The following is a 24198-nucleotide window of genomic DNA, read 5'->3' as shown; positions in this document are numbered from 1 at the left end:
GATAATTTTCTCCTTATATTATCTCATTATCTCGAGATAATCAGCTTTATTATCTGTTATGATGGGATTCAAAAATTTGGTCAGTATGGCCTTTATCAGCTTCTGTACTACGTGTAAGAACCGTGTTGTAATTATAATGGAATGACCTGGGAGATTGCACAGGGTTGTATGCCTAACCCTAACTAAACTAAACTAAACTAAACTAAACTAAACTAAACTAAACTAAACTAAACTAAACTAAACTAAACTAAACTAAACTAAACTAAACTAAACTAAACTTTACACAGCTCGTGTTCGAACTCTGAACTTCTCCACTACCCACTTTGTATTTGATGGTCTCTGAATGCCGAGGCATCTTCCTGTTTATCTCTGCTGTGGGAGGGAGGGGATGCTCGTGTACAACTGTTTGTGTCACGTCAGAAAAACTGCAAAATCTAATAAACAGATTAAAAAACAAAGTGCCGCTGTTGTTGCTCAGTCATGAGGATTTAATATTTCAGTTTGTTTTGAGCTCCTTTCCTGTCTTTAGTAAATCTGGGAGAAATATTTCCAGAGACATTCAAACTGTCGCAAAGCTTCAAAATCCTCCTGGAAGTCGTAAGGGAAATCAATACTGGGAGAAAGGTCTAGATTCATCTCAGTCGTTTACTTTATGAAAAAAATGTCCAAAATATTTTGTATCTGTGATGTTTATTCCCTGTGGTGTTTCTTCTGTATCTGACGCAGACGCCTTGTGACAACCTGCGGACGTGAGCTGTTTCTGCCTTCATATTAATCACTTCTGAAGTGATCTGGGGGATGAGACAGAGCTTTTCATCAAAAATGGAGGCTGTTGACGTTGGAGACGGTCCCCTGCATGTTTAAAAGTTGAGCTTCAGTAGAGGTGGGTGGACTTCAAAGTCTGCGGTCTCACCTCGTCAAAGTCTGCGATAATTTCGTTGAGGAGCCTCAGGCACTCGACTCCCTGGTTGTTCATCTCCGTCTGGGAGTAGAAGTCGGCGAAGCCCGGGATGGAGGCGAACATCACGCCCACAGCGTCGTAGGACTGCGAGTACAGCTCCTGTGGGGACGCACATCACAGAACAAACACTTATCGTCATGTTTTCTTTGAGGGAAATGAAAAATAAGTTCAACCATCACTTTTGTTTTGCTCCTGCACAATTTATCTGAAGTTAAAGTTGTTGAGTTTTTCGGTCTTGGTATTGTAAATATTCATATCTAGATGAGGGACACATCTGTGAAACATGATGAGCCTCTCCTCTTCTGGCTCACTGACCTGCTGTTACTGAACGCCTGACAGAGGAGATATAAAGGAGACTGTAACTTGAAAAGAGACGGACAGTGTGTCAGTAGTTTCCAGTCTCTTGGAGGTTTAATGCATTTTTAAACATATGAGAGTATGTTCAAGCTAAAACAAACTGCTGGTTTTTCTCCATTGTTTCCATCAGTTATTAGGAAACGATTTAGAGTATTTTAACAGAGTTCAGATCTTTGAGGGCTCTTGGGTAAAAACTGTTCAGAAGTCTGGAGGTGTGAGTCTTAATGGACCTACAGCGCCTTCCAGAGGGCAGCAGAGTGACACGGTGGTTGACTGGGTGTGATGTGTTATCAGGCATCAGGATCTGTGTATGTAAGGGACCAGGGACCAAGGTCTACGACAAATAATTTTTAAAAATATCCTGATATCCGTCCTTTATCTTTGTGTGAATAAATGCTTTGTGTTATTTAGGTAGAGGCATTACACCAACTCCCTGCAAATGTTTGTTCCATTTCACATTCACTTCAGTTTCACTTTGTACGCCTTATGAGTTCAAGGCTGCTGGTGTGATCGTACCTCAAGGCTTTTTTGGTTTTGTTATTTAACTAGTTTGATTTCAACCTGGACAAATAAACAGCTCGGTGTTTAAGCCTTTAAAACAAATGATTGCGTCCCCACCAAAAGCTGAGGGCTGCACAAAAAGTATCGTGTCACTGAAGTACATGTTGCACCACAGTGGCTGACACTTATCGTGCAGCAGGTGAGGCTGCAGCTGCACGGCACCATCTCCTCCACTGGGGGGCAATGTTGACACGTGGCCAAGCAGCGCAGCAGCTCTGCTGACATCTAACTGCATGTCCCCACATACTAATGCCACATGCAGCATTTAATCATGTCGTTATGGGAATATTTTAATAATAGGCTGGTAAACATAATGTCCAGTCAGAGTTCAACATTTCCACTCAATAATTCAGGAGAAGTCAGACCTCTCTCTCTCTCTCTCTCTCTCTCTCTCTACATTCTGCTTGGCTTTTTAATATAATTACACACTTACTGTGACATCCTCGCCGACATTATATACATGCTCTTAATGAGCTCAGTCAAATGTCAAAGCTTCAAAGTGAAAGTCGGTCAAAGTCAAACTAATTGAATTCCCTGGTTCTTCTCTGCATCCGTTTAGGATCATGTCAGTCAATGTTGTGAGGTTTCATCCTCTTTAACACACCTCAGGAACATTTTTCTACACTAGATAGATGGACGGATACGGATGGGTGACAAATGGGAGTAAAAATCAACATTAAGTCTATTAGTGCCACCACGAGCCCCCGGAACAGATTCAATGCTGCTTATCATAGATTCTCCAGGGCTCTAAATGTCGGGTTGAGATCTGGTGACACTGAAGGCCACAGCTTATGAGTCACATCGGTTTTAAACTCATCAAACCGGTTAATGAGCCTCTGTGACTTAACTGTAAAATAAGTTCTGTTCCCTGCTCTGAACATACAGTAGGTGAACTGTCAGATTTAAAGTAAACACTCAGAGAAACCAAATCCTGCAAGGTTGGATGGTGGGTCCAGGTGGAGCTTGGGGCGTGGCTGAGGGCAGTGATTGTTTTGTTGTGACATCACAAAGTTCCAGAAGTCCTGACGGCTGGTTTTAAGGCTCAGTTTCTGAATACAGGCTGTGTGCATTTCTCTGTGGACTGAGGCTTTGATTCTTTCACAGTATTAATATAGAACCTAGACCTGCTTTATAATCACAAACACATGGACATCTACCTTTAGACTGGATGGGACCTTTAAATTTTGCAACCAGTAAAGTATAACTCAGCATCTTACTCATTTAAATCTGAAATACTGACATTTCACACAACACAGGGGGAACAGGAAGCTGTAGCTGAGAACTCAGGATTTAAAACACTGATCGAGCAAAGCAGTGAAACCTTTGCTGTGAACTGCTCAGAATGAAAGCTCAAAAAAAAAACCTGAAAATGAGGATGTTGATATAAATGACACTCAGCTGTCACCTGATTAATTCCAAAGATCATCAACACCTCTTCAGGGGTGTAGGAGCCTATTAATAACCCAGTGCTCCAGTATCTAAATCACGGAACAATAAACAGCCTGATTAATAATGTAACAAGTGATTAGGACCCAACCTATCCTAATGGATGCATTTTTAATCATGTCCTTTTTAATTAGGAACAAGCATGGGAGCAGAATGATATCAGCTCTCGTCTCTTGACATTCATAATTCATCGGCCGCTCGCCTTTTGTTCAGGATGCAACGGAAGATCGGGGGAGTTGATAATGAAGGAGCCTGGACAGACAAGGACAATATGGCGATTTGACTCTGGCGTGTGATAACTGTCCTCTCTGCCGACCGATCAGTCATTATCGAGTTGGTAAATGAAGAACAGAGCAGAATGAATGAGTAAAGGCAGAAAAAGTTTTTTTTTCCAGTATTAAACAAAAAAGAAATTGAATATTTAAGTTTAGTTTTTGTGTTTCACTAAAATCAACCCCTGGTGATGGATATTTAAATAGATTCATCCCAAAGTCATTTCAACTTTTATCTTAATTGCTGGCAGCTCATTACACAGTAACAGTGAAGTTATCAGACAGCCTTTGATTATGAAGTTTTCACACTTTTGAGGTGTAATTCATCTTCTAAAGCTCATTAAAACCAATTATTTTTTCATTGTCAGTCACTCTGCTACTTTGGACCAAACTCTAGTATCTTAACATCTATCGAATGGATTGACTGAAAAGTCAGCACAGACATTTATGGTTCACAGAGGAGGTTTTTTAAATTTGTCTCTATTTCTATCACTTCTTTTTTTCTACTGAAGTTAGCATGCTAACCAGCTAGCTCTGGCCTGGTCTGACTGTCTCATCACTTTCCAATACTGAGTCAATGTAGCATCCAGGCTGCCCTGAAGAAGCAGCTGCTCAGAGGACATGTTATATCCTTTTGTCTTGTAAACACAACGGTGGCTGAAGCTCTTGGCAAGACTGGTAAGTAAACAGCTGCTAATGCTAACGTTAGCTATGTTGCAATTGCAAAATTAAGGTTAGGTAAAGGTAAAGATTAACTACAGTAATTCCACAACCCCAACCTCCACACTCTTCTTTTTTGCCTGGCTTTTATTTCCTTCATTGTCCCTCAACATAAATATTCAACATGGACATAACACCTGTGACGCTGAGCTGCACTCTCCCAGGATGCCCTCAATCCAGTAAGTCAGTTCGTCAAATCTCTGCTCTGCTAGCGCTGCCCCCATCTACCATACATGCTGTTACTCTTAAGTGGAAACGTTTAGGAGCAACAACAGCTCAGCTGCAAAGCGATAAGCCACACAAGCTCACAGGACGTTAAAAATCAATCGTCCACAGCTGCAACACTCAGAGGCACCGAACTGCCTCAGGAAGCAACGTCAGCACAAGACCACGGGTTTCCACGGCCATGCAGATCTAAAGCTCACTGCCACCGGACTCTGCAGTAGTGTTACTATTGTTGTAGACTAGAATAATTCACCAGTGAGCTTGTGGTTGATTGAGAGCAAATCTGTTTCTATTGCAGGTTTAAATCTTGTTTAAACACAAACCTGCACCAGCTTCACAGAAGACCGATTGGTTTTGTGTGTTAATGTGTGCGTTCCCATTTTAAACTTTTAATGAGTGCAGCATGGCTCTATTCAGTGGGAATTAAAAGCACAAAAGGAAAAGGGCAGAAGAGATAAGGTGAACAAAAAGAGAAACTCTGTAAAGTTTGACTCTCTGGAGAGTTGAGGCAGCTGAGTCACTGCTGCACTGACGACGGGGAGACAAATCAATGTGTTCTCCGCTGCTGACTGACAACGTGTCATTAAAATCAAATCAAATGCATGCAACCAAAAAAAAAAAAAAGAGGCTCTACAAAGGTTTCCGGCTGGATGAACCGCCCCACCAATTCTCTCTCTCTTTACACAATTGTTTGAAAAGCAGTTATACAGTCTTTTCTTCCGTTCGCAGGCGGGAACACAGAGGCTCAGGGAACAAATTGTAACGAACACAGGGGACTTTTCTGGAACAGGTTTTCAGTGGAGAATGAGGTGAAATGTGCAGATGTCAGAGAGGAGGTGGTGCTGTAGAAAAACTGAGCTGACAACTGAAAATATGATCTGCAGAGTCAAAGGAGGACTGAATCTGGGTCTTTTTATGTTTTACCCAAACTGTCCGTTGTTAAACATCCGTTACAGTTTACAGACCAGCTTCAACTTTGACCACCTAACTTAGTGTAGCTGTTCAAACACAGTTCTCCTGTGCAGTTAGGTGCTATTATGGGTTAAATGCATGTCCATTCACCTTCAGTTTGACCTCCAAATGAAGCGGGTTGGATAGTTTTCCCGTGGCTTATCAGCAGATACATGTGCAATCTTATAATAACTGATAGGAAAAATGAACAAAACTACAAACATAAGGCAAAACTTGGAATAAACTGGAACTGTCCTTAAGATAAGATTCACTCCCTGCCTTCTAGACTGGTTTATGTGGATTTATGTGGGTTTGAAAATGAACTTTGACATTTAAATTAGTCTGAAGTACATCATCCAGCACAGAGAACAGTCTTTTTGTTTCTCAAAGGAAAGTTAGCGTTAGGGTTGTGCCCATGGACGATGATCTCGGTGACTGACGATCATCAGAGTCGACAGCTTATGCCTTTGCCAATGTCAAGCCTCCTCGGACCAGTCCTACATATCGCCACATGTCAATGCCGATGGAGACACACTTTCTGATGTGTTCATGTGTTTGTTGGAGGTTCTGACATTTGATATTTGAGAATGAGCTCCTAAAAACTGCCAGAAAAGATGAAGGTGAGTTTTTTTTGTTTTTTTTTCCTTTCAAGTAGCTCATCAACCAACTCTCCAGTTTTGGAATTAGCTTCACTGACAAAAATCACATTAAAATCACATTTAATCAAAAGCAAATGTTTGCTGTGACTGGGTTCATGATACAAACATGTGAGCTTAAGTTTGCACAGACCTCGTTGTCCCGGTCCTTCTCGAGGAAGTGGCGGGCCACGTGGCTGGGCAGGATGTTCCTCAGCATGTTCTCATTGTGTTCTCGCAGCTCCTTCATCTCGTTGATCTCCTCTTTGGCCTGGACGCGCCACAGGAAGTCCAGTCGGGCCGTGTACTCCAGCTGAGGACAGAGGAAACACAAAAAAGTTAGTGAAATGTTGTTGGTAGTGGTTTTGGATTTTCCGGACAAGAAGACTAAGACTAATGCTAATTTCTTGAAGGTCCCATCCAGTCTAAAGGTCGATGTCCATGTGTTTGTGATTATAAAGCAGGTCTAGGTTCTATATTAATACTGTGAAAGTATCAAAGCCTCAGTCTGTATTCAGCCTGTATTCAGCAACTGAGCCTTAAAATGAATTGTCAGGAATTCTTCTCACAGACCTGTTGTGTTGTAAAACTACTGAACACTGTGATGGTTTCTGGTTCTTAAAAACACAAATGTATCTTCTGATGAATATCAACCCTTCAAATAAAACACTGGAAAAATGGGACATTTAGTTGCTTTAAAAAAAAAAAAAAAACAACGATCAGGAGAATGTGTGTTGTTTGTATCATTTAATGATGGAAAGGCCGAGCTGCAGCTCTGGAATGAACGGCGAAATTAAAACAAAAATCGTTAAAGGTTGGATCAATTATGAAACGCAAGAGAGTGCGATCAATCTGAAGTGCGGCAAAAAGGATTCTAATAGGCAACACAAATTGCTTTTCTTGATGCACAATTAACACAAAGTCATTTGAATATGTTAGAGCCAAACAAAGTCGACAGCATTTAGTCTGTGCTTGTTGGAGAGAGGAGATAAAAAAACCATCCTTGATGTTGAAAATGAAAGTCGAGGGCAGGATTTAAGCGCCTCTCTCTGTCGATTGGTGGAAACGGTTTTGTGATTAAGTGTGGTATCAATTAGTCCCTTTATCATACGAGTGAGTAATAAAACTTCAATCTCATTTTCTGTTTTTCTAATTAGGGCTGGTGTGGCGGCGGGATAATGAGATGGTGGCCGGTGAAATAACGGGGGTGCCCAGCCGTTAACTAACCCGACCTCCGCAGTGCAGAGCTGGGTGATGCGTTCATTCGAAACGGCTTCTAATAACCCTCAAGGAAGCAGAGAAAAAACGCTCCAGTCCTCAGTCTTAATAAACACTTTACTCAGCATTAGAGCTGCTGCCAGCTCACACAGTGTTATTAGGTTTGCTGCAGAATAATGTCCGGCTGTACAGTCATATGTTTTGATCTGACAGGCTGTTACCCAGCCAGGGTTCACACATATGAGGATATCACACACACACAGTGAATTTAGCCAAAAATTAGTGTCTGGAAAAACTGTTCATACTTGTACAAAGACTTTCAGTTTTTCCTTCAGCATATTTTAGAGGGAAATACTTAACTGTTAAGTTATTTTTATGGGCTTTTTTTTTTTGCTTTTATTGTGATAGCCACAGTGAGAGAGAGACCACAGGGAGAGAGACAGGGTCGGATTTGAACCTGTGGCCACTGTGGTTAGGACTAAGCCTGAGAGTTACGCGCTCTACCAGCTGAGCCACTGGGGCATCTTAATGTGAATCTGTGTAAATACACTTATTTTCCATCACTGACCAGATTTAGCTAAAAGCTGAAGTCACTTGTTACTTTGGACATTTTACATTTAAAATGTATTTTGGACATTGAGATATTTAGAGACATCTTTTAAATCACTTTTATCAGAATTTGAACTGTAACATTCACCTGTTTTGTTTTTTTATGCTGATCATTGTTTTAGTGTTTTATTTAGAAAAGTGCTAAACAATATTATTAATATCATTATTTGATACTGTCCTCACCAAAAAAAGGAACATCAGTTGCTTGTTCAAACACTAAAGCTCCATCCAGTATAAAGGTAGATGTCCATGTGTTCTGCTATATTTTTTATTGGATCACTGAGAAAACAGTCAGCCAATCAGAAGAGAGGTTCTGAGCCTCTACCATCAACAACCCTGATTAACTGACTGGTCTTAAAATGGTTTCACAGAAAAGAAACTCTAATCATTTGAAAATAAGAGCCCTGTCAGCAGCCTCGTAATGAAATGCCTCATGTTCGCTGTGCTTGATAATGTAATTACTGCTCTGACAGGAAGCAGCGCTCGTGAAGAACAACCTTAACTGGTTTCTGGCCTCTGTTGCCATTAGTTTATTATGTAAACGGTCTCTGGCTTAGCTTCATCTGCTGCTCCTGGAGATGCAAAAAATCTGCCTCATGCAGCAGAAAACATATGAAAGCGTCACAAACCTGCTTAATTCAATCCATTCATTGGTATAGTTTATAGTTTTACGCACAAGAAGACAGTTAAAGAGCAGAGCTTCAAACTGTCCTGTAATCATCTGTCATCTGCTCACATAATAAGTTGTGTGCTTGAAGCTTCAGAATAACGTCAAAGGAAAATGTGTGTTTTGTGGGTTATTGTGAACACATCATACATAAGGCATTGTGGAGGCATCATACAAAACACTCTCATTTAACAAGCTCTGAATGAGAGTGAGGTTCTTGTAATGAAAGAGGCTGTGGAGAAGGATAAAGCAGTGAAAGAGTCTTCTCCATCTTTCTGCTCTAACAGGCTCCTCTGAACAACACAACAAAAAAATCACTTAACTGTCTCCTCTGAAAGACACTCTAATGTCTTACACCCGCTGTGTTTTCTCAACGACGGACGACAACGCTGTGAGTTTTCAGCTCCAAAGGACTGAAAAGTCTCGTCCTCGGTGCAGAGAGCAAAATGATGAAGCTGCTTTATTATTCCAGCTTTTAGTTTGGTGATATATTACCTCTGTTTTCCCTCATCACTACATGTTTCTGTTGGGTCTCTGCTCTAAGCAGGAAGTGGTGTAGTCCTCTGTGAAATGAAGATGTGCTATTACTGTGTGAGTCAATTACAAACAACTGTGGTTCATTGCAAGACGAGGAGGAGGAAGTCATCTCCTGTCTTAAGGAGTGAACGACTTTTGTAAATGTTGTTTCACTAAATTTTCACCTGACAGTTCAATTCCCGATTACGTCTTATTTCTTGATCCTCGTTAAAGGAACTATATGTAAGTTTTACTATTGCCACATAGCCAACATTAGCATTAGCAGCTGTTTACTTACCCATTTTGCCATTACCCATTTTACTGAACAATATGTTATAATACATCCTCTGAGCAGCTGCAGACCGGACACTGCACGGGCTCTGTGTCAGAAAGTGACAAGACAGCCAGGGCTAGCTGGTTAGCATGCTAACTTTACTAGAAGAACAGATTTAATAGATGTAGATGTCAAGCAAGAGGGTACTTTCCACTGCTGGAGACAGGTCTTGGTGAGAAAAGGAATCAATTTAGATGCTTAATTTAGATACTCACAACATTTCTCATAGACTGGTAAGTAAACGGCTGTCAATGCCAATGTTGGCTATGTGGCAATTGCAAAATTTATAAATAGCTCCTTTAATGGAGTTTGCATGACTATGCACTTGATTGTCTATAGCTGCTAGCAATGGGAGAGGCTGAGACATCTGAACCCAACATTAAAAACGAGATTTAGTGAATGTTTTTCAACAGGAGTAAGAGTTTAGAGTCACAGCCGCCCTGTGAGGTTGCAAGTTCAGTATCAAGCAACCGTCACCAGCTGTATCACATTTAGCAAAGGACAATATAAAGAAAGATTTATCGTCATAATTATACTCAAAAAAACCCAATCTGACTGAAATAAAACTTCCCCCTCAAAAAATATTAGCAAGTTTAAATAAGCTGAATATAATTTTTAGGAGGCACAGTTGGAGGATAACACCTGCTGTGAGTCTGAGCACTGAGAGAGTCAAGAGTACTTTTCTCCCCCAGAACCAATTTCACCCAAAGTTCATTTAGGGTGTTTTGCAGAAAGGACAGAGCCAATTACAGAGCTCACACTGTGTTTAAACCCGACACATGGAACAATTAACACTCCACTAAAAAGAGAGCTGGATCACACGTGGCACCGAGGACGTCCCTGTTGAGAGGAAACTGTCTCCTTTATACGCACTCTTTTCTCCCGGCCCGACGCAGCTCACACCTCATGCTGCGAGCCGCCATTGTCTCCGCTTTTCCAAACAAGTGGCAGAATTGACCTGGGGAAAATCAATATGCCACTGGGTGACTTCAAATGCGGCTGCTTTCTACTTTCATGGAGGAGGCGGGGGGGGGCTACAAAGGACCCTCAATTACAACCATCTCTCCTCCACCTCTGTCTGTCGCCGAGCTGCTGAACGACACGATCAAAGGTTGCCATAGAGAAGAGCATGAAAGCGATGTGGTGATACCAGTTTCCTCCAGGCTGCTGACTCTGACTTCATATTTATAAAAAGAGCTCATACTTTGTATCAGATGTGTAAACAGGTTTGTTTATCTGAGTACCATTCAGGTCAGACCTCATGCAGCAGTGAACCCTGGTATTGATGTGATGCTGCTGATGGGTATTATAGTGCTGGATCTCAATCTTCTGGGTCTGTGACCCCATCCACTGCCGCTGCTTTGGCACAGTTTGCATATATTTACAAGCAGTAAACAGATGCGAGAGTGAGTTTCCTTTGAATACATTAAAGAGGCCAGAGGAGGTCAAACTTCTCAGTGTCCTATTTTGTGTATTGCAAAAATATTTTTTCCTCTTTCTTGTTCCTTTATTTATCTCACAGCACCTCAGGTTTAAACCCAGGAACCGTGTTTCATGATTTCTCTGTTTAATCAGAGAAACTATTTCTTCAGCTGAAAGTAATTCAGATGCATCTTGTAGTTCATAGACTAAATAAAGATGGACGCAGCCTCCGTGAAGTCACCCACAGGTTCCTGAAGAGCGCTTCTGTCGCCATCTTAGCAGTGCCTGACTCCGCTTAACTCTCAGCCAATCCGTAGATGTGGAGCATGTGTGGAGCAGAGACTTCATGCATGCTGGTTTGTGGCAAACATACGCTCACAGGATAAGTGTAAAATATGGGACCTTCAAGTTGTGGTGATAATTTTCTGGATTATTAAACTGGTCTTACCTGCTGGCCGTGGTAAAACACTGCGAGGAGGAACATGGCCATCAGGAGCAACGATGTCTCTTTAGTTCCCAGGAAGTTTCTGTTGGAACAAGAAGACAGGTGGATGTAATGCATCACTTTCTGAAGTCAAACTAAATACTTCGCTGCTGCGCTTTTCATTTTCCTTCCTGTTTAACAAACAGGGACATATGATGTAATACATGTTGACCAGTCTGAATTTTTACGTCCCCTCAAGCACCAACATGAAGACACTGATGTTTCAAGTTTTGAAAACAAGGTCCTCCTGCAATATTTATAATGCAGCTCAGTAAATGCCTCTGAAGATGGAAAACAAAGAAAGACATGGGACAAAAGAGCTGCACTGAGTTACTGCAAGAAACGAGGAAAAAACAATATACGATTACACTGCTGACTGTTTGTGTTGCAAGTGTTTGCATTATAGATTTCTCCCTCTGATTTCAAAGATCCCATATGAGGAAAATATGTTTTCTGTTTCTTCTGAACAAGGAGGTGTAAAATAAAAGCTGTGAAAATATGAAGTCGTTTACTGCTGCCAGTCCTCCACTCTCCAGCATTATGATAGTCTCAAGCTGTAAATAGTGAAACATGTCCATCACAGTTCAGTCTAAGTCGACACATTTTGAAAATCTTGTGTCCCATACCAGAGGATATTGAATTAACTCATAGGACACTGCAAATATTCAGAAAAGAAAAGGAAACAGAAATTTTGGGGCATTTTGCCTAAATAAATTCTATATATAAATAAAGTATTATCAAAATATTTGCAGATAAATTTTCTATTAATTGACTAATCATTTCAGCCTTAGCATAACTGAGAAAATGTAATGCCTAAGACTAAAGTTTATTTGTTACGAACTCAAACAAAAAACATTATGCCTCTGGTGCTGAATCATCGCTGCTTTACAATAGAAATCCAAATGATGCACAGTACAAATTTTGCAAACTTCAGAAAAAAAAAATGACTAAATGACTGAAAAGAGTCTCCACCTGAGGCCCTTTTGTCTCAATTTCCCAGAGGGCTTTAAAAAATGACTCCCATCAGTTCCCTGTGGAGCTCATACTTGCTACCGTACGTTGTCACTGTAAAGGTCTCTGTACTAAAACCACCAACGCCTGCGAGATGAGTTTTCTCACATTTGCAACATTCAAGTCCAGAAAAAAGGTCAATGTGACTCCCTGATGTGTTTTTTAAGAGGAAGGTTTGAGGAGGTGTGCAGAAAAATGAAGACACATTAATGTACCTGTCTCTGCTTTAACACATGTACTTAACTTTGCAAGAATTAACATTAATTACTAATTTAAATCACATTTTTTGCTGTAGGAAGTTTGTCATGTTTTATTCCTCTTATTTTCTGTGACATGAAAAAATTCCAGAACACTCACTCTGTGTTGTGGTGGACGGTGTCGTAGCGGACAAACAGCGAGGTGTAGAAAGCCTCGGTCAGCAGCGAGTAGATGGCGATCATCACCAGCAGCACTGCCAACTTCAACACCGAGTTCAGCCGCAGGAACACCGCACACGTCACCATCGCCAGGACCCCCGTAAAGACAAAATACTGGGGGGGGGGGGGGGACAGAAAGACGTAGCTTTATCAGCTCTTTACTTCAACAGGTTACTTTCCTTGATGTGAAAAATTTGAGAACCACTGTGGCTGAGAGAAGGGTTCAAAACACTGCATGATAAACACCCACATCACAGTTTGTAACAGAGGCTTCCTGTTATTAATTTGTCTCCAACCGAAATCTGAGATAAATGTGATGACATCATCATGACATCATCAGCTCCTTCAGCCACAGAGGAAAATATACAGCTGCCTCCACATGTTCAGTAAATACCACTACACCACAGGCCTCGGATTTGGCAGAAACATTCTTCCCACTCTTTCCCACTCTGGTTTGGTTCAAGATAAAGAAAAAAAAAAGGTCAATAACTCTTCTTCCTTCTTCATGTGTCTAAAAACAGCTCTGATTTGCACACACAAGCTTTCTTTGCCCTGGGGAGTGAATGTGAATAAGTTTGTGATGTATACATGCAGTGATATGTGACTCAACCCGGGCTTGGAGCGATAAAAAATGTCGTCCCCTGATCGGGTCCATCAATTAGCTGCATATTGTGTGAGCAAAATAACGTAACGGATATTTTCTCTGTGACATTCTGACGGCTCCATCAGTCGCCGCTGTCTGAGGCGAGACCTCCCTCTGGGTGCGAGCAGATGTCGGAGATGTTTAATTCATCATTCCGCCGCCGTCGCAGAAATGAAAAAAGAAAAAACACAACAGATGGAACTGACTGCAAAATTCAGACACCTCATTTAGTTGGTACCTCTGGGTAGAAGCAGATGTCTGGGATGGAGGCTGACTCGTTGTAGGTCTGGTTCCTGAAGGTGCTGGACTTATCAAAGTCACACCACAGCTGTGAGAGAAGACCAATACGAGACCAATATGTTATTGTACAGTATTAAACTGAGGCAGGATTAGTATTAAAAAAATCCAGAATCCCTTCTTCTCATATACTTTTTCATCAAGAATTTAATCTGTCAAGATGCTCGTGTTGGAAATCCACATCTGATTTGTGAGTAAACAGGGTTCAGCTCTGTGAGAGAAGCTGCTCGTCTCTGACCTCTCAAAGAAATAATCCTCAACACTGTCATACGAATAAACAGCTCATCTGTTACTGCAGTTGGTATCGAGTCACTAAGGAAGTGATGCATTTGAATTTGTGTTTTTCTCTGGATACACATAAATGATTTCTTCGGGGTGATTGGAGCCCACTAACCTTAAAGGATAAATCTGGTGATATTCAATATTTCTCTTATTGTCAGTAACTATTCAAAAACTATTAAAACACATCACCACGAACACACACTGTTGTTCATTTTGACTCACACACACTGTCCTGCTGCCCCAAATACTCTGCAGAGCTACAAGTGTGGATTAATCCACCGGAGAAAATAGTCCCCAACAAATGCTCTATTTCCTCTTGTTTGTTTGGTAAAAACTGTTACTGAGCCTTTTTTAAATCAAAGTATATATTTGTGAGCTGTTTTAAAGTGATGCACTTGGGTCTGAGTGTCACAGACAGGTCAGACATCAAAAAGGATTGAGAGGTGGTCTACAAAGTTAAGAAATCCTTATATCAAGATTAAATTAAAATTAAATTTATTTAATGTTCTTTAAAGATTAAATAAATTAAGAACAGGAAACAATAATGTAATATGACCTATGGTAAAGTCATGAAACTTAACGGAACATAGGACGAAGCAGATTGACTGCTGGTAGTGAGGAAATAATTTCTTCACTAACAAAGTCAAGTCATGAAACATAAACACTGACCAGAAACAGAAACGATCTGATTTAAACGATAGCCTGACACTGGAAACTGGACTCACTATATTGATCATGGCTGCCAGGAAATTGATGAGGATTGAGACGAAGATGATGACATTTCGCGCAGCGTAGGTCTCGTTGATCCAGCAGCAGGCTTTTCGCAGGACCAGAGGCAGACACTTGTAGTCCTCCGCCGTAGTAACTAGGACCAGGCAGGAGTGGAGGACGATGAGGACGGAGAACTGGATCACCATGGTTACCATCCTTCAGAAACATGGCAAATGGCAAAATAATAATAATAATAATAATAATAATAATAATAATGATAATGGCATCATTAGATACAACTTTTAAAGACTGAACTTTCAAATTTAACATATTAAAGCTTTGAATTCTCTAAAGAGAAAAACAGCAGATATTATCTTATAATTATGACTTCTGTCTCATACTTGTGACTAATTTTGATCTGAAAACTTTGAGTTCTGTATCTCATAACGAGAAGAAAAAGATCCAATGATTTCTACATCAGCATCCATTAATTAAGAGACTGTTACTCTTAACAAAATATGGATCTTGTCTTTACTTCTGAACAGAAAGTTTCATTCCTCAGACTGAAACATGTATTCAGGGTGTACTCAAAGATAAACTGGTATCTTCTACAGTAACATTCAAACATCTTGTCATTTAGCAAAGAAATAAAATTGCTAATGTGTTAGCATTCAACACCAGTGTCTAGACATGACTCGGCTGCCCCATTTCAAAGGCTCCTTAAAACACTGCCGAGAAATGTGTCCTCGTTTTCCTGGACAACGAAGGCTACAGCGTTTGGATCCTATGTGGTGAAACCTATCCCAGGATCCATTGCGCGCTGGTGATGAAAGCAAACAACACTGACAGAGAGCCTGAGGATCACACTTGTAATGTAAGTATTGGGTTTCAGCTTAGTACAACTGGGCCCTAAAACCTCAAGTTTTTTTGAACCTGAGGGTTGCTAGGTGACAGGAACCGCGCCGTGTGATGCAACAGAAAGGGCGGGCACAGCTTGTGACGCAAAGCAAAAATCCTCCGTAGACCAGACCATCTCACTTCAGTCTAAGACTTAGAGAAGCTGTTCTTGACAAACAAGGCTAAAGTGCTTGTCACATGTACGTTAGTAAATACTCATTTATCTTTTAATCCAATTTTAAAACCTTTAAAATATGTTTTAGTATTTTAGAAAGACTCTCTAGGAGAAACCTCCTTAGTAAATAAAAGCTGAACGGGACAGAAGCTAACCTGGATGTGCAGTTTGTTAAATATCCTTCACTCAGAACTGTCCACCATGTTGACAGTCTGTCTTTCTTTCTTTTTTCTTTTACCTGGCAGAGGGAAGCAGGCTTTGGATGGTTGTGATGAAGATGAGCACGATGAAGGCGCACACTAGGTTGGACTTGAACACCTCATCCCTCATCTGGGAGTACTGCACCGTGAGAGGCAGAGGAAGACGAGAAGGAGAGAAGGAGGAAGAGGAGGTGAGGGGGGAAGATGGAGAAACAAGTTTTCAGACGAACACAGAAGACCCAGGACACGTAACTGCTGCTCAGACACACCAGTGCACTGCCACAGACACATGCGACGGTTCAAACACAAGCGTTAGAGAGAGACAGGAGCCGGTGGGTTAGCCGTGGGGTCCTGGGGAAGGTGCGAAGCTGACAAGCACAATGCTAGCTGCTAGCCGTTAGCTATTAGCTGTTAGCTGAGTCAGAGACACACACTGAGAGCGCTGCTCCAAAATAAATTAAACTGAAGGGGGAGAAATTTGAATTGAACTGTAGCTGGATTTGAAATCTGTTTGATCATAAACTTTCTTTTCTATCAAAGTTTTTATTGACGCTGCAGTACCGACGCTAAGAACACATTTACTCCAATCGCCCCTGATTGAACCCAGTTTGTAGATACTTTTGAAAGACTTTTATTCCTCCACTATATTTCACAGAAAAACTGTATTTCTTTAAAATCACTAACATTAACCAGATGGCTTAGAATTTTTATTCAAAATGAGATAAATATGGCGATTGTTAGGCATCGTGTATCATCTCTATATTGCTAACTCCTGAGAATTTGCTCTTATCCTAAATGAAATTATATATAGAAATGCAAGATGTTTTGTAATTTAGGTATTTTAATTATTAATGCATTTACACAACCTCAAATATCAACAATTTTGTTAGTTGAGCTATTTGTAAGTTTTGTTATTGCTATATAGCTAACGTTAGCATTAACAGCTATTAATTTACCAGTCTTGAACAAACATTGCAAGTTCAGCATCAATTGTCAGGCCTGGACTCACCAAGAGCTGCCCTCAGGGGTAGAAAGCAACCCTTTTGTTTTGTTTTTTTCTATTTCTATCAATTTTTTTCTCTACTGAAAGTTAGCATGCTAACCAGCTAGCCCCGGCACAGATGGCTCGTCTCATCACTTTCCAATACCAAGTTACTATACAATCAATACCCTTAATCTTCTCATTTAACTCTAAGAAAGAATCTAAATAAGTTTATTATCCAAAGTGTTGAACTACTCCTTTAAAAGAGTACTCTAAAAATCTAATCAAATAATAATCAACATTTTCAAATGAGCACTGTAAGCTTTACTTAAATTTTTGTTTACTTATTTTCCTCAAATGTTACTAAATTAAACTGAATATTTCCTCCACCATAGCAGAAAAGTGAGTTTTTGTTGAGCTGAACAGTTTTTATTTTCATGATTTCAGGGGGTTTTATTGACATAAGAGGAAGGAACTGTCTAGTGCTTAATAACGTGGGCATGAGCATTTCCTGGAGAAGAGCCCCGTGCTGATGTAAGACTCTAGACTAGATGATTCATCAGTCTGGACTGACAGCCAGACTCATCTCAGTCATAAACTCTCCACCCCCCTGTGACCCCTGCTGCCCCGTCCTCGCTCTGTCTCTTTCTCAAAGGGTGCTGGGAAATTAGCAAGAGGATGCTTCACGTTTCGTCACAACTTTGGCAGAAAAAAAATGAAGGAGGCCAACAGCAAATCACTGCACATTTACTGAAGAGGTCAAGAGGTCAACCAAAAAAAATGTTCTGGAAAAAGTTTGGAAAACGGCAGTGGGATTCAAAGGGAAACACAAATGTGGAGGAGGAAACGGGCCAATGAAGGTCAACTCAAAGGTCAAAGATGGGCTTACTCAAGGAACAAAAAAGAAAAGAATGGGGAGAAGTTGGACAAAAAGCTCCAGAAGTGCATTGCATTCACCAAAGGAAAACAACAGTTTCTTGTAATAAAAACATCCATATCTCATTATTTGACTTAACATCTCCTCATTACAGTTAGTACTCAGTCAAAACACTACTATCGGCTGTTTCATTTGAATTTTCTGCTATGGAAACAACTTGTCCGAGTTTAGTTTCTGTCCAGCTCTATACTGCAGCTGTAAATAAGGCTATTTATAGTGTTTATTCACATGTATATGCTAAAGCCTCAAACAATAAAGCAAATTCACCCCCTAATAAACAGCTTCCATCCTGCCTTGAAGCTCAATGAGTGAAATATTCAAATCCAAGACTCCAAGACTTTTTATTGTTCCCCCATCCCATTAAAGGTCGCAAGTGAGATGTAAGATGTAAAAAGTAAATTTTTCCATGTTTTTTTTTAGATTATAAAGCAGGTCTAGGTTCTATATTAATACTGTGAAAGTATCAAAGCCTCATTCCACAGAGAAATGCACACAGCCTGTATTCAGAAACTGAGCCTTAAAATGAGCTGGCAGGACTTCTGGAACTTTGTGATGTCACAACAAACCACAGCCTCTCTTCTGATTGGCTCACCAACCTGAGAAGCCCGGGAGAGGAGATATAAAACTACACTGAGATGGTTTATGATTATAAGAGATGATTTTTGAGGTATTAAATGAGGTGGATTTCGTCAAAGTCCTGCCTTATCAAATAAGAACTTTAATCATGTTATTTTGTTTTAAATGTACAATAAATATCCAGTTTATTAGCTTCTAGTCAGCTCTTCCTGTCTTCTTCTCAAACTAGTCTAGTTTAGAAGTAATCAAGTTTATTATCTAGCTAAAAAAAATATGAGATGTAAGGTCACAATTATAGGATATGAAAGATATAATTTTGAGAAAATATCTTCACATTTTTTTAATGAATGCAATGCGCTCCTGTTAAAAGAAAAAGAAAAAAAAAGTTGAACAAGTCAACTTTTCCACAAAACTGGGTAACAGGTCCATGGCATGGACTTTTGGTCATGAGTAAACTGAAGGAGACTCTGCAGTCATCAGTGTTTCACCCATCGTGTGCTTGTTGGAGCAAAAAACAACACTGATTCTTTTAATTTCAGAATCACACATGAGCCAAATTAAGTTGATTTAATGTGTGAGTGCAATATTGGACATGATTAAAAAAATAGTAAGATTTGGGTCACCATGTTTATTTATACACATTAGTAAGGAGTCTGAAGTTTGCCGCTCGACACAGTCATAGACCTTTTTATCATAACCAATTAATAAATTACTACATTTGACCTTGACCTCAGGAGTGGTTGTTTAAATTGGGTCAAGGTCCATTTTCAGAAATTTCAACTGCATCTCATGGTCTTCCTCAGGGGTAGCACTGGATAGTTGGAGACGCCATGAGATTTCCTAAAGGAAGATGACGAAATGCAGTTTAAAGCTCAGAAAAAGTGAATCCTGAAAAACCCAGATCTACCATAAACTGATTAATATAACGTTAGTTTGAATGATGCATTAATACATAAATCAAAATAAATAAAATACATTTGTATTTTAATTATTTAATATATGTATTAAGTCTTTAAATTGGGAATTAATGATTCAATTTTAAAATGGAATTACAAAATCAATTATAAAAATAATTTTGACTTTTTTTAAAATAAAATTAGGCAAAGTGGGAACTCACTAATGTTAAAGCCAAAAAAAAAAAAAATGAACTGACAATCTTATATGATAGGCAGACAGTACAAATAAAAAACCAAGGTAAAATGTCAAAGCCTTTAAAATTTATTTTCAATTACACTTTATTTAAATCCAATTATTATTTTATTTAAGCAGGAAAAGAAAACAGAATTGTTAATTGGTAAATTTATTGACCATTGTTTTACACTATGAATTTATTAGTGAATCATCTAAATGCAAATTCAATTTAATATTAGCTAGTTAATAATATATTAATATCAATTAATTAACTGAACATAATTTAAAACTCCAGGCCATAATTATTTCTCGTGGCATACTTGAGACTCCGTACACTGGAAGATTAAAAGTACTGAGCAAAAACAAAACCCTGGACCAGTATGTGTATATTTTATTACATTATTTTTTCCAAAAATTTCATATCTCTCAGTGACTCATGTAAATACAGTTGTCTTTTCTTGTAGTTTCTCAAGTGCCTTTAGCTTACTCATGATAGGAAGAAAAAAAATAACGTTGGTCGTTGTTTTGCTTCTGAAAATCTTCATCTAGGAATAAATATGAGGAGGGAGAGAGAAAGAGAAAAAAAAACAGTTATCTGTCTAAAACCCCAGCTACCTTCTCTTCCAGGCTGGAGTCTTTAAACATCAGTGAGAAAGGCTTGATATGCTCTCTTCTCAACTTATCGCCACTCCGTAAGTCGATGGCGCTCTCTATTCGCTTGTTAATTTCCTCAGGACCAGAGTGGACATGCAAAGCTTGTGCGAGATGGTTTGGAAGCAGATTTATCGAATTTCTCGTTAGGGCAGCCAGAGTCTAGGGGGAAAGCACATGCACATAGAATGAACCTGCTTGTCCCCCTTTTCTGTTTCATTCAAGTTACAAATGAAAAAGAAGAACAGACACAGTTACGTTCATTACATTCACAAAAGAAAGAAAGAAAATCAAGGGAAAGGAAGAAAAGGGGAAGACCAAAATGCAACGTTCGCCATCAGACAGACAGCTCAGAGCAAGTCATGCATCTCTCATTCACTCGCGGGAAGTTCACTTTGCACTGATGTTAGTGGTGACCAAGCTTGTAATTATGCACATGTTATAACAAAGCTGCGATTTTTGTCCACAACCGTGATTGGATGGGGAAGGACTGGCAATGAAAACACAACAAACAGATGAAAATTAAATACTATAAAGCACGTGAAAGACAAAAACCACAGCTGATAAAAAAGACTGGAGGTAACAAATCATACATAATTAAATTACTATTTTCAAAGGCATTTAAGTTACTATGTCAGTGAGTTTACAGACATTTGAATCTTGCTGCAGAGCGAGCCAAGACTTTAGAAAAACTGAGCTCATAAATGAATTATTAATCATTTATTTATTTATGAACAGTCTCTAAATACAGTCATTTGCCTATAAAATACCCACAGAGTATTGTTGTTTTTTAAAACACATGATGGATATATACAGCGCATACAGAATTTATGACCTCTAGTGGTGCATGGCTGCTGTCAGATAATCCACTGCCAATAATCTGTCACCTCAATGTCTTTGTTTTAGTTTCATATGAAGTGGTTTGGTGCAATGAAGGATGCTCCATCATCTTAGATTCTAGAATCAACCACTGAAAAGCAACTTTTATAATCAAAGGAACAGCCAGATTTACATTACAGTTTCAAAGAGGACACTACCGTTATTTTTTGTGTTAAATTATCTGACCACAGGAAAAGATGTCAGAGTGTCCTTGAACACAACGGAGAAGAAGACTTTCGAAAAGGTCCCTACCTACAGCTTCATTACCACGTCATAATACTATAACTTAGATGAAAAGACATAGAGGCATTAACAATCTCAGTTAAATTACAGGTCAGTAACTACAATTACTACCTTGCACTTCACCACCAGACAAATTACAGGAAATATGGCCACAACCTCCTCTTCTGAGTTACAGCACTGAATAATGGACAGAGATGTTTTTACAGAACATTATGATGTCACAATGAAGTTGACCTTTGATCTCTTGGATATAAAATGTCATCACTTCGTTTTATCCTTTAAAACATTTCACTTGAATTGTGTCATAATTAGTGAGTGAATTGGTGGGTTATGGTGGGCCAAAAACGTCTTTCGTGAGGTAATTTTATCGTTGAGTCCAAGTTAATGCTTCTGCCAAATCTAAGGAAATTCCCCTGAGGTGGTATTACTATATCACATGTAAGAGGCCAAACCCGTGCTTTATGAGGTCATCGTAACCTTGACCTTTGACTTTTTTTTTTTTTTACGCAAAAAAAATCTAATCAGTACATCTTTGAATCCAAGTAAATGTTTGTGCCAAATTTGAAGACGGTCCCTCAACGGGACAGACAACCTGAAGACATAACGTCTCCAGCTCTGGCTGTCGCCGGCGCAGAGGCTTAAAAAAAGTTGACTGTAAGTAGGAGAAAGAACATGAACCTCAGTCTCCAGTGTCCAACTCAGGTGCTTCACATGCTCTATCCTTCACTTCAACCTCCTCCCTGACAAGTTTTATTTCTAGTTAATGAGTAAAAACCCACTGATGTGGCTGATTGATGCCTCGTCTGTTCTGAAGCTGTTCGTCCACTGCAGAGAAACGTTGCGATGTACGGACAGGAGTCATTTTCTCAGAGCCACTGACATTAGCACTCCAACATTAGCTGCAAAGTAAGGAGCCATATGGCAACTTTGGACAAATTACCCTTTGAAGTGTCTGAGCCCTGCGGGCCAGCAGCCATTACAGTGATTATGAGAGCAATGCGATGAGGATGGAGGTACGTGTGCAAAATTCAACATGAGTCTTCTCAACAATCAAAAGTCTCGCCTCGTCTTGCTTAATCCAACATGTTAACAAGTGGAATCCATCATACTGAGATCAATAAATGTTCATCTTCAAATGAATCTTGATTGGATGCTTTTCTTACACTCTTCTGTACTTGTCGGGGTCACTCTGACTTATCACTGACCATCATTACAGGCAGATTTCAGTTTAATCAGACCTATCTGGAGATTGTAATGACTGCAATTTCGCGCTCTGTTGGTGAATGGCTCATAAATCACATGAAATCGCAGCATTTATCAGTGTCAGCAGAAAGATTCTCACCTATTCAGAGAGCTTTGATTTTCAGCTGTATGACATGTAAGCCATAGACCAGTCAAAGCACTTTTTCAGTCCACCTAGTAGTACAGAGGATTTGTTTCAATGACATGAACGGCACCTAAAGCTGCTCAAAATGCAATATTTATACATTAAACTCTGGCTCCTTACTTGGAGGTCCCATATTTTACTCTTCTTCTGTGTTTTATTTGAAGTGTTGATCTCCATCAGAAGATACATCTGTGGTTTTAAGAACCAAAAATCATCGCAGTGTAGTTTTACATCTCCTCTCTCAGGCTTCTCTCTGGAGCTTTAGTAACAACCAAGTCAGCCAATCAGAAGAGAGGATCTGAGTCTCTCTTCTGATTGGCTGACTGTTTCTGGGTGATCCAATAAAAATAGCAGATTTCAGGTAAACACTCAGAGAAACCAAATCCTGCAAGGTTGGATGGTGGGTCCAGGTGGGCGGGGCTTGGGGCATGGCTGAGGGCGGTGACTGCTTTGTCATGACATCACAAAGTTCCAGAAGTCCTGACGGCTGGTTTTAAGGCTCAGTGTCTGAATACAGGCTGTGTGCATTTCTCTGTGGACTGAGGCTTTGATACTTTCACAGTATTAATATAGAACCTAGACCTGCTTTATAATCACAAACACATGGACATCTACCTTTAGACTGGGTGGACCTTTAGCTTAGCAGATGATAGATGATGCGCATTTACAAAATATATGCCTTTTTTTCTGACTCAGGCAGAAAAGCGCACTAACTAAATTTAAATTAGCTGCTTTTGCTCTCAAAACAAAGTGAAGATAAGGGAGAGAGAGTTGAACTGAAGTTGAACTTGAACTCGACGAAACTCTTGTTGCATATAAATGGAAACGCGTGGCCTGTGTGTCAAATGATTAACATATCTTGAGCAGCCACATAAAAACAGGAGCTTCATTATAATGAAAACTAGTGAAGAGTATTTTGTGAAATCACAAGAGCACAAATATTTCACAATGATATCAGTGTGGATACAGTGAATTAGATGTAAAATATTAAATTTAAAATGCTACATAAGCATATCATGATTAGGGGCCTGAACTAAGTCTCAGCCTGGGTCAGATTTGATCACGTTTTAATGTCTGAGTTGTGGTTTTGTTGCTACTGAACATTAACAACTGAATATTACAGTGAATGTAACAGCATAAAGAACTCACTCACTATAATGAATACTAATAATTTGTCCTTGTGTCACCTCAGACACAGCCTGCAGAATCTGCTGCAGATGTGGACATAATGAAACAGGGTGAGTTGGGCTCAGGTTGTAATGAGTTATCTGACCCATCAGGCACAAACTTAAAAGTCCCCTATTGTATAAAGGTAGATTTCCATGTGTTTTTTGATTATAAAGCAGGTCTATATTAATACAGTGAACAGAGTCACCGCTCTCAGCTGTGCCCCACGTCCAGC

The 24198-nt window shown here is 39.7% G+C and overlaps 1 protein-coding gene and 1 long non-coding RNA gene across 3 annotated transcripts in view; one reads left to right on the top strand and one right to left on the bottom strand.

Annotated features, from left to right (window-relative positions):
* The window catches only part of adcy8 (adenylate cyclase 8 (brain)), an 89409-nt gene that overhangs the window by 10407 nt on the left and 54804 nt on the right, over positions 1 to 24198 (bottom strand). The window contains exons 8-15 of one of the 2 annotated variants that reach the window (XM_071491341.1): positions 20252 to 20449; positions 16049 to 16149; positions 14753 to 14954; positions 13687 to 13776; positions 12747 to 12919; positions 11343 to 11421; positions 6283 to 6441; positions 914 to 1060 (exon numbers count right to left, since the gene is read on the bottom strand). In XM_071491341.1, coding sequence (XP_071347442.1) covers positions 914 to 1060; positions 6283 to 6441; positions 11343 to 11421; positions 12747 to 12919; positions 13687 to 13776; positions 14753 to 14954; positions 16049 to 16149; positions 20252 to 20449 — 1149 coding nt within the window. The remainder of the gene's footprint in view (positions 1 to 913; positions 1061 to 6282; positions 6442 to 11342; positions 11422 to 12746; positions 12920 to 13686; positions 13777 to 14752; positions 14955 to 16048; positions 16150 to 20251; positions 20450 to 24198) is intronic. The other variant, XM_071491343.1, reaches the window with a different exon arrangement.
* Positions 14815 to 17808, top strand: LOC139629016 (uncharacterized). The gene is made up of 3 exons (XR_011692894.1): positions 14815 to 15835; positions 16056 to 16201; positions 17440 to 17808. It is a non-coding gene; the product is annotated as an uncharacterized lncRNA (long non-coding RNA).

The sequence above is a fragment of the Trachinotus anak genome, unplaced genomic scaffold (assembly GCF_046630095.1).
Source record: "Trachinotus anak isolate AG129_WGS33_773 ecotype Australia unplaced genomic scaffold, CSIRO_AGI_Tana_v1 ptg000012l, whole genome shotgun sequence".
Lineage (NCBI taxonomy): Eukaryota > Metazoa > Chordata > Actinopteri > Carangiformes > Carangidae > Trachinotus > Trachinotus anak.
This window is presented reverse-complemented; position numbering and strand designations above follow the sequence as displayed.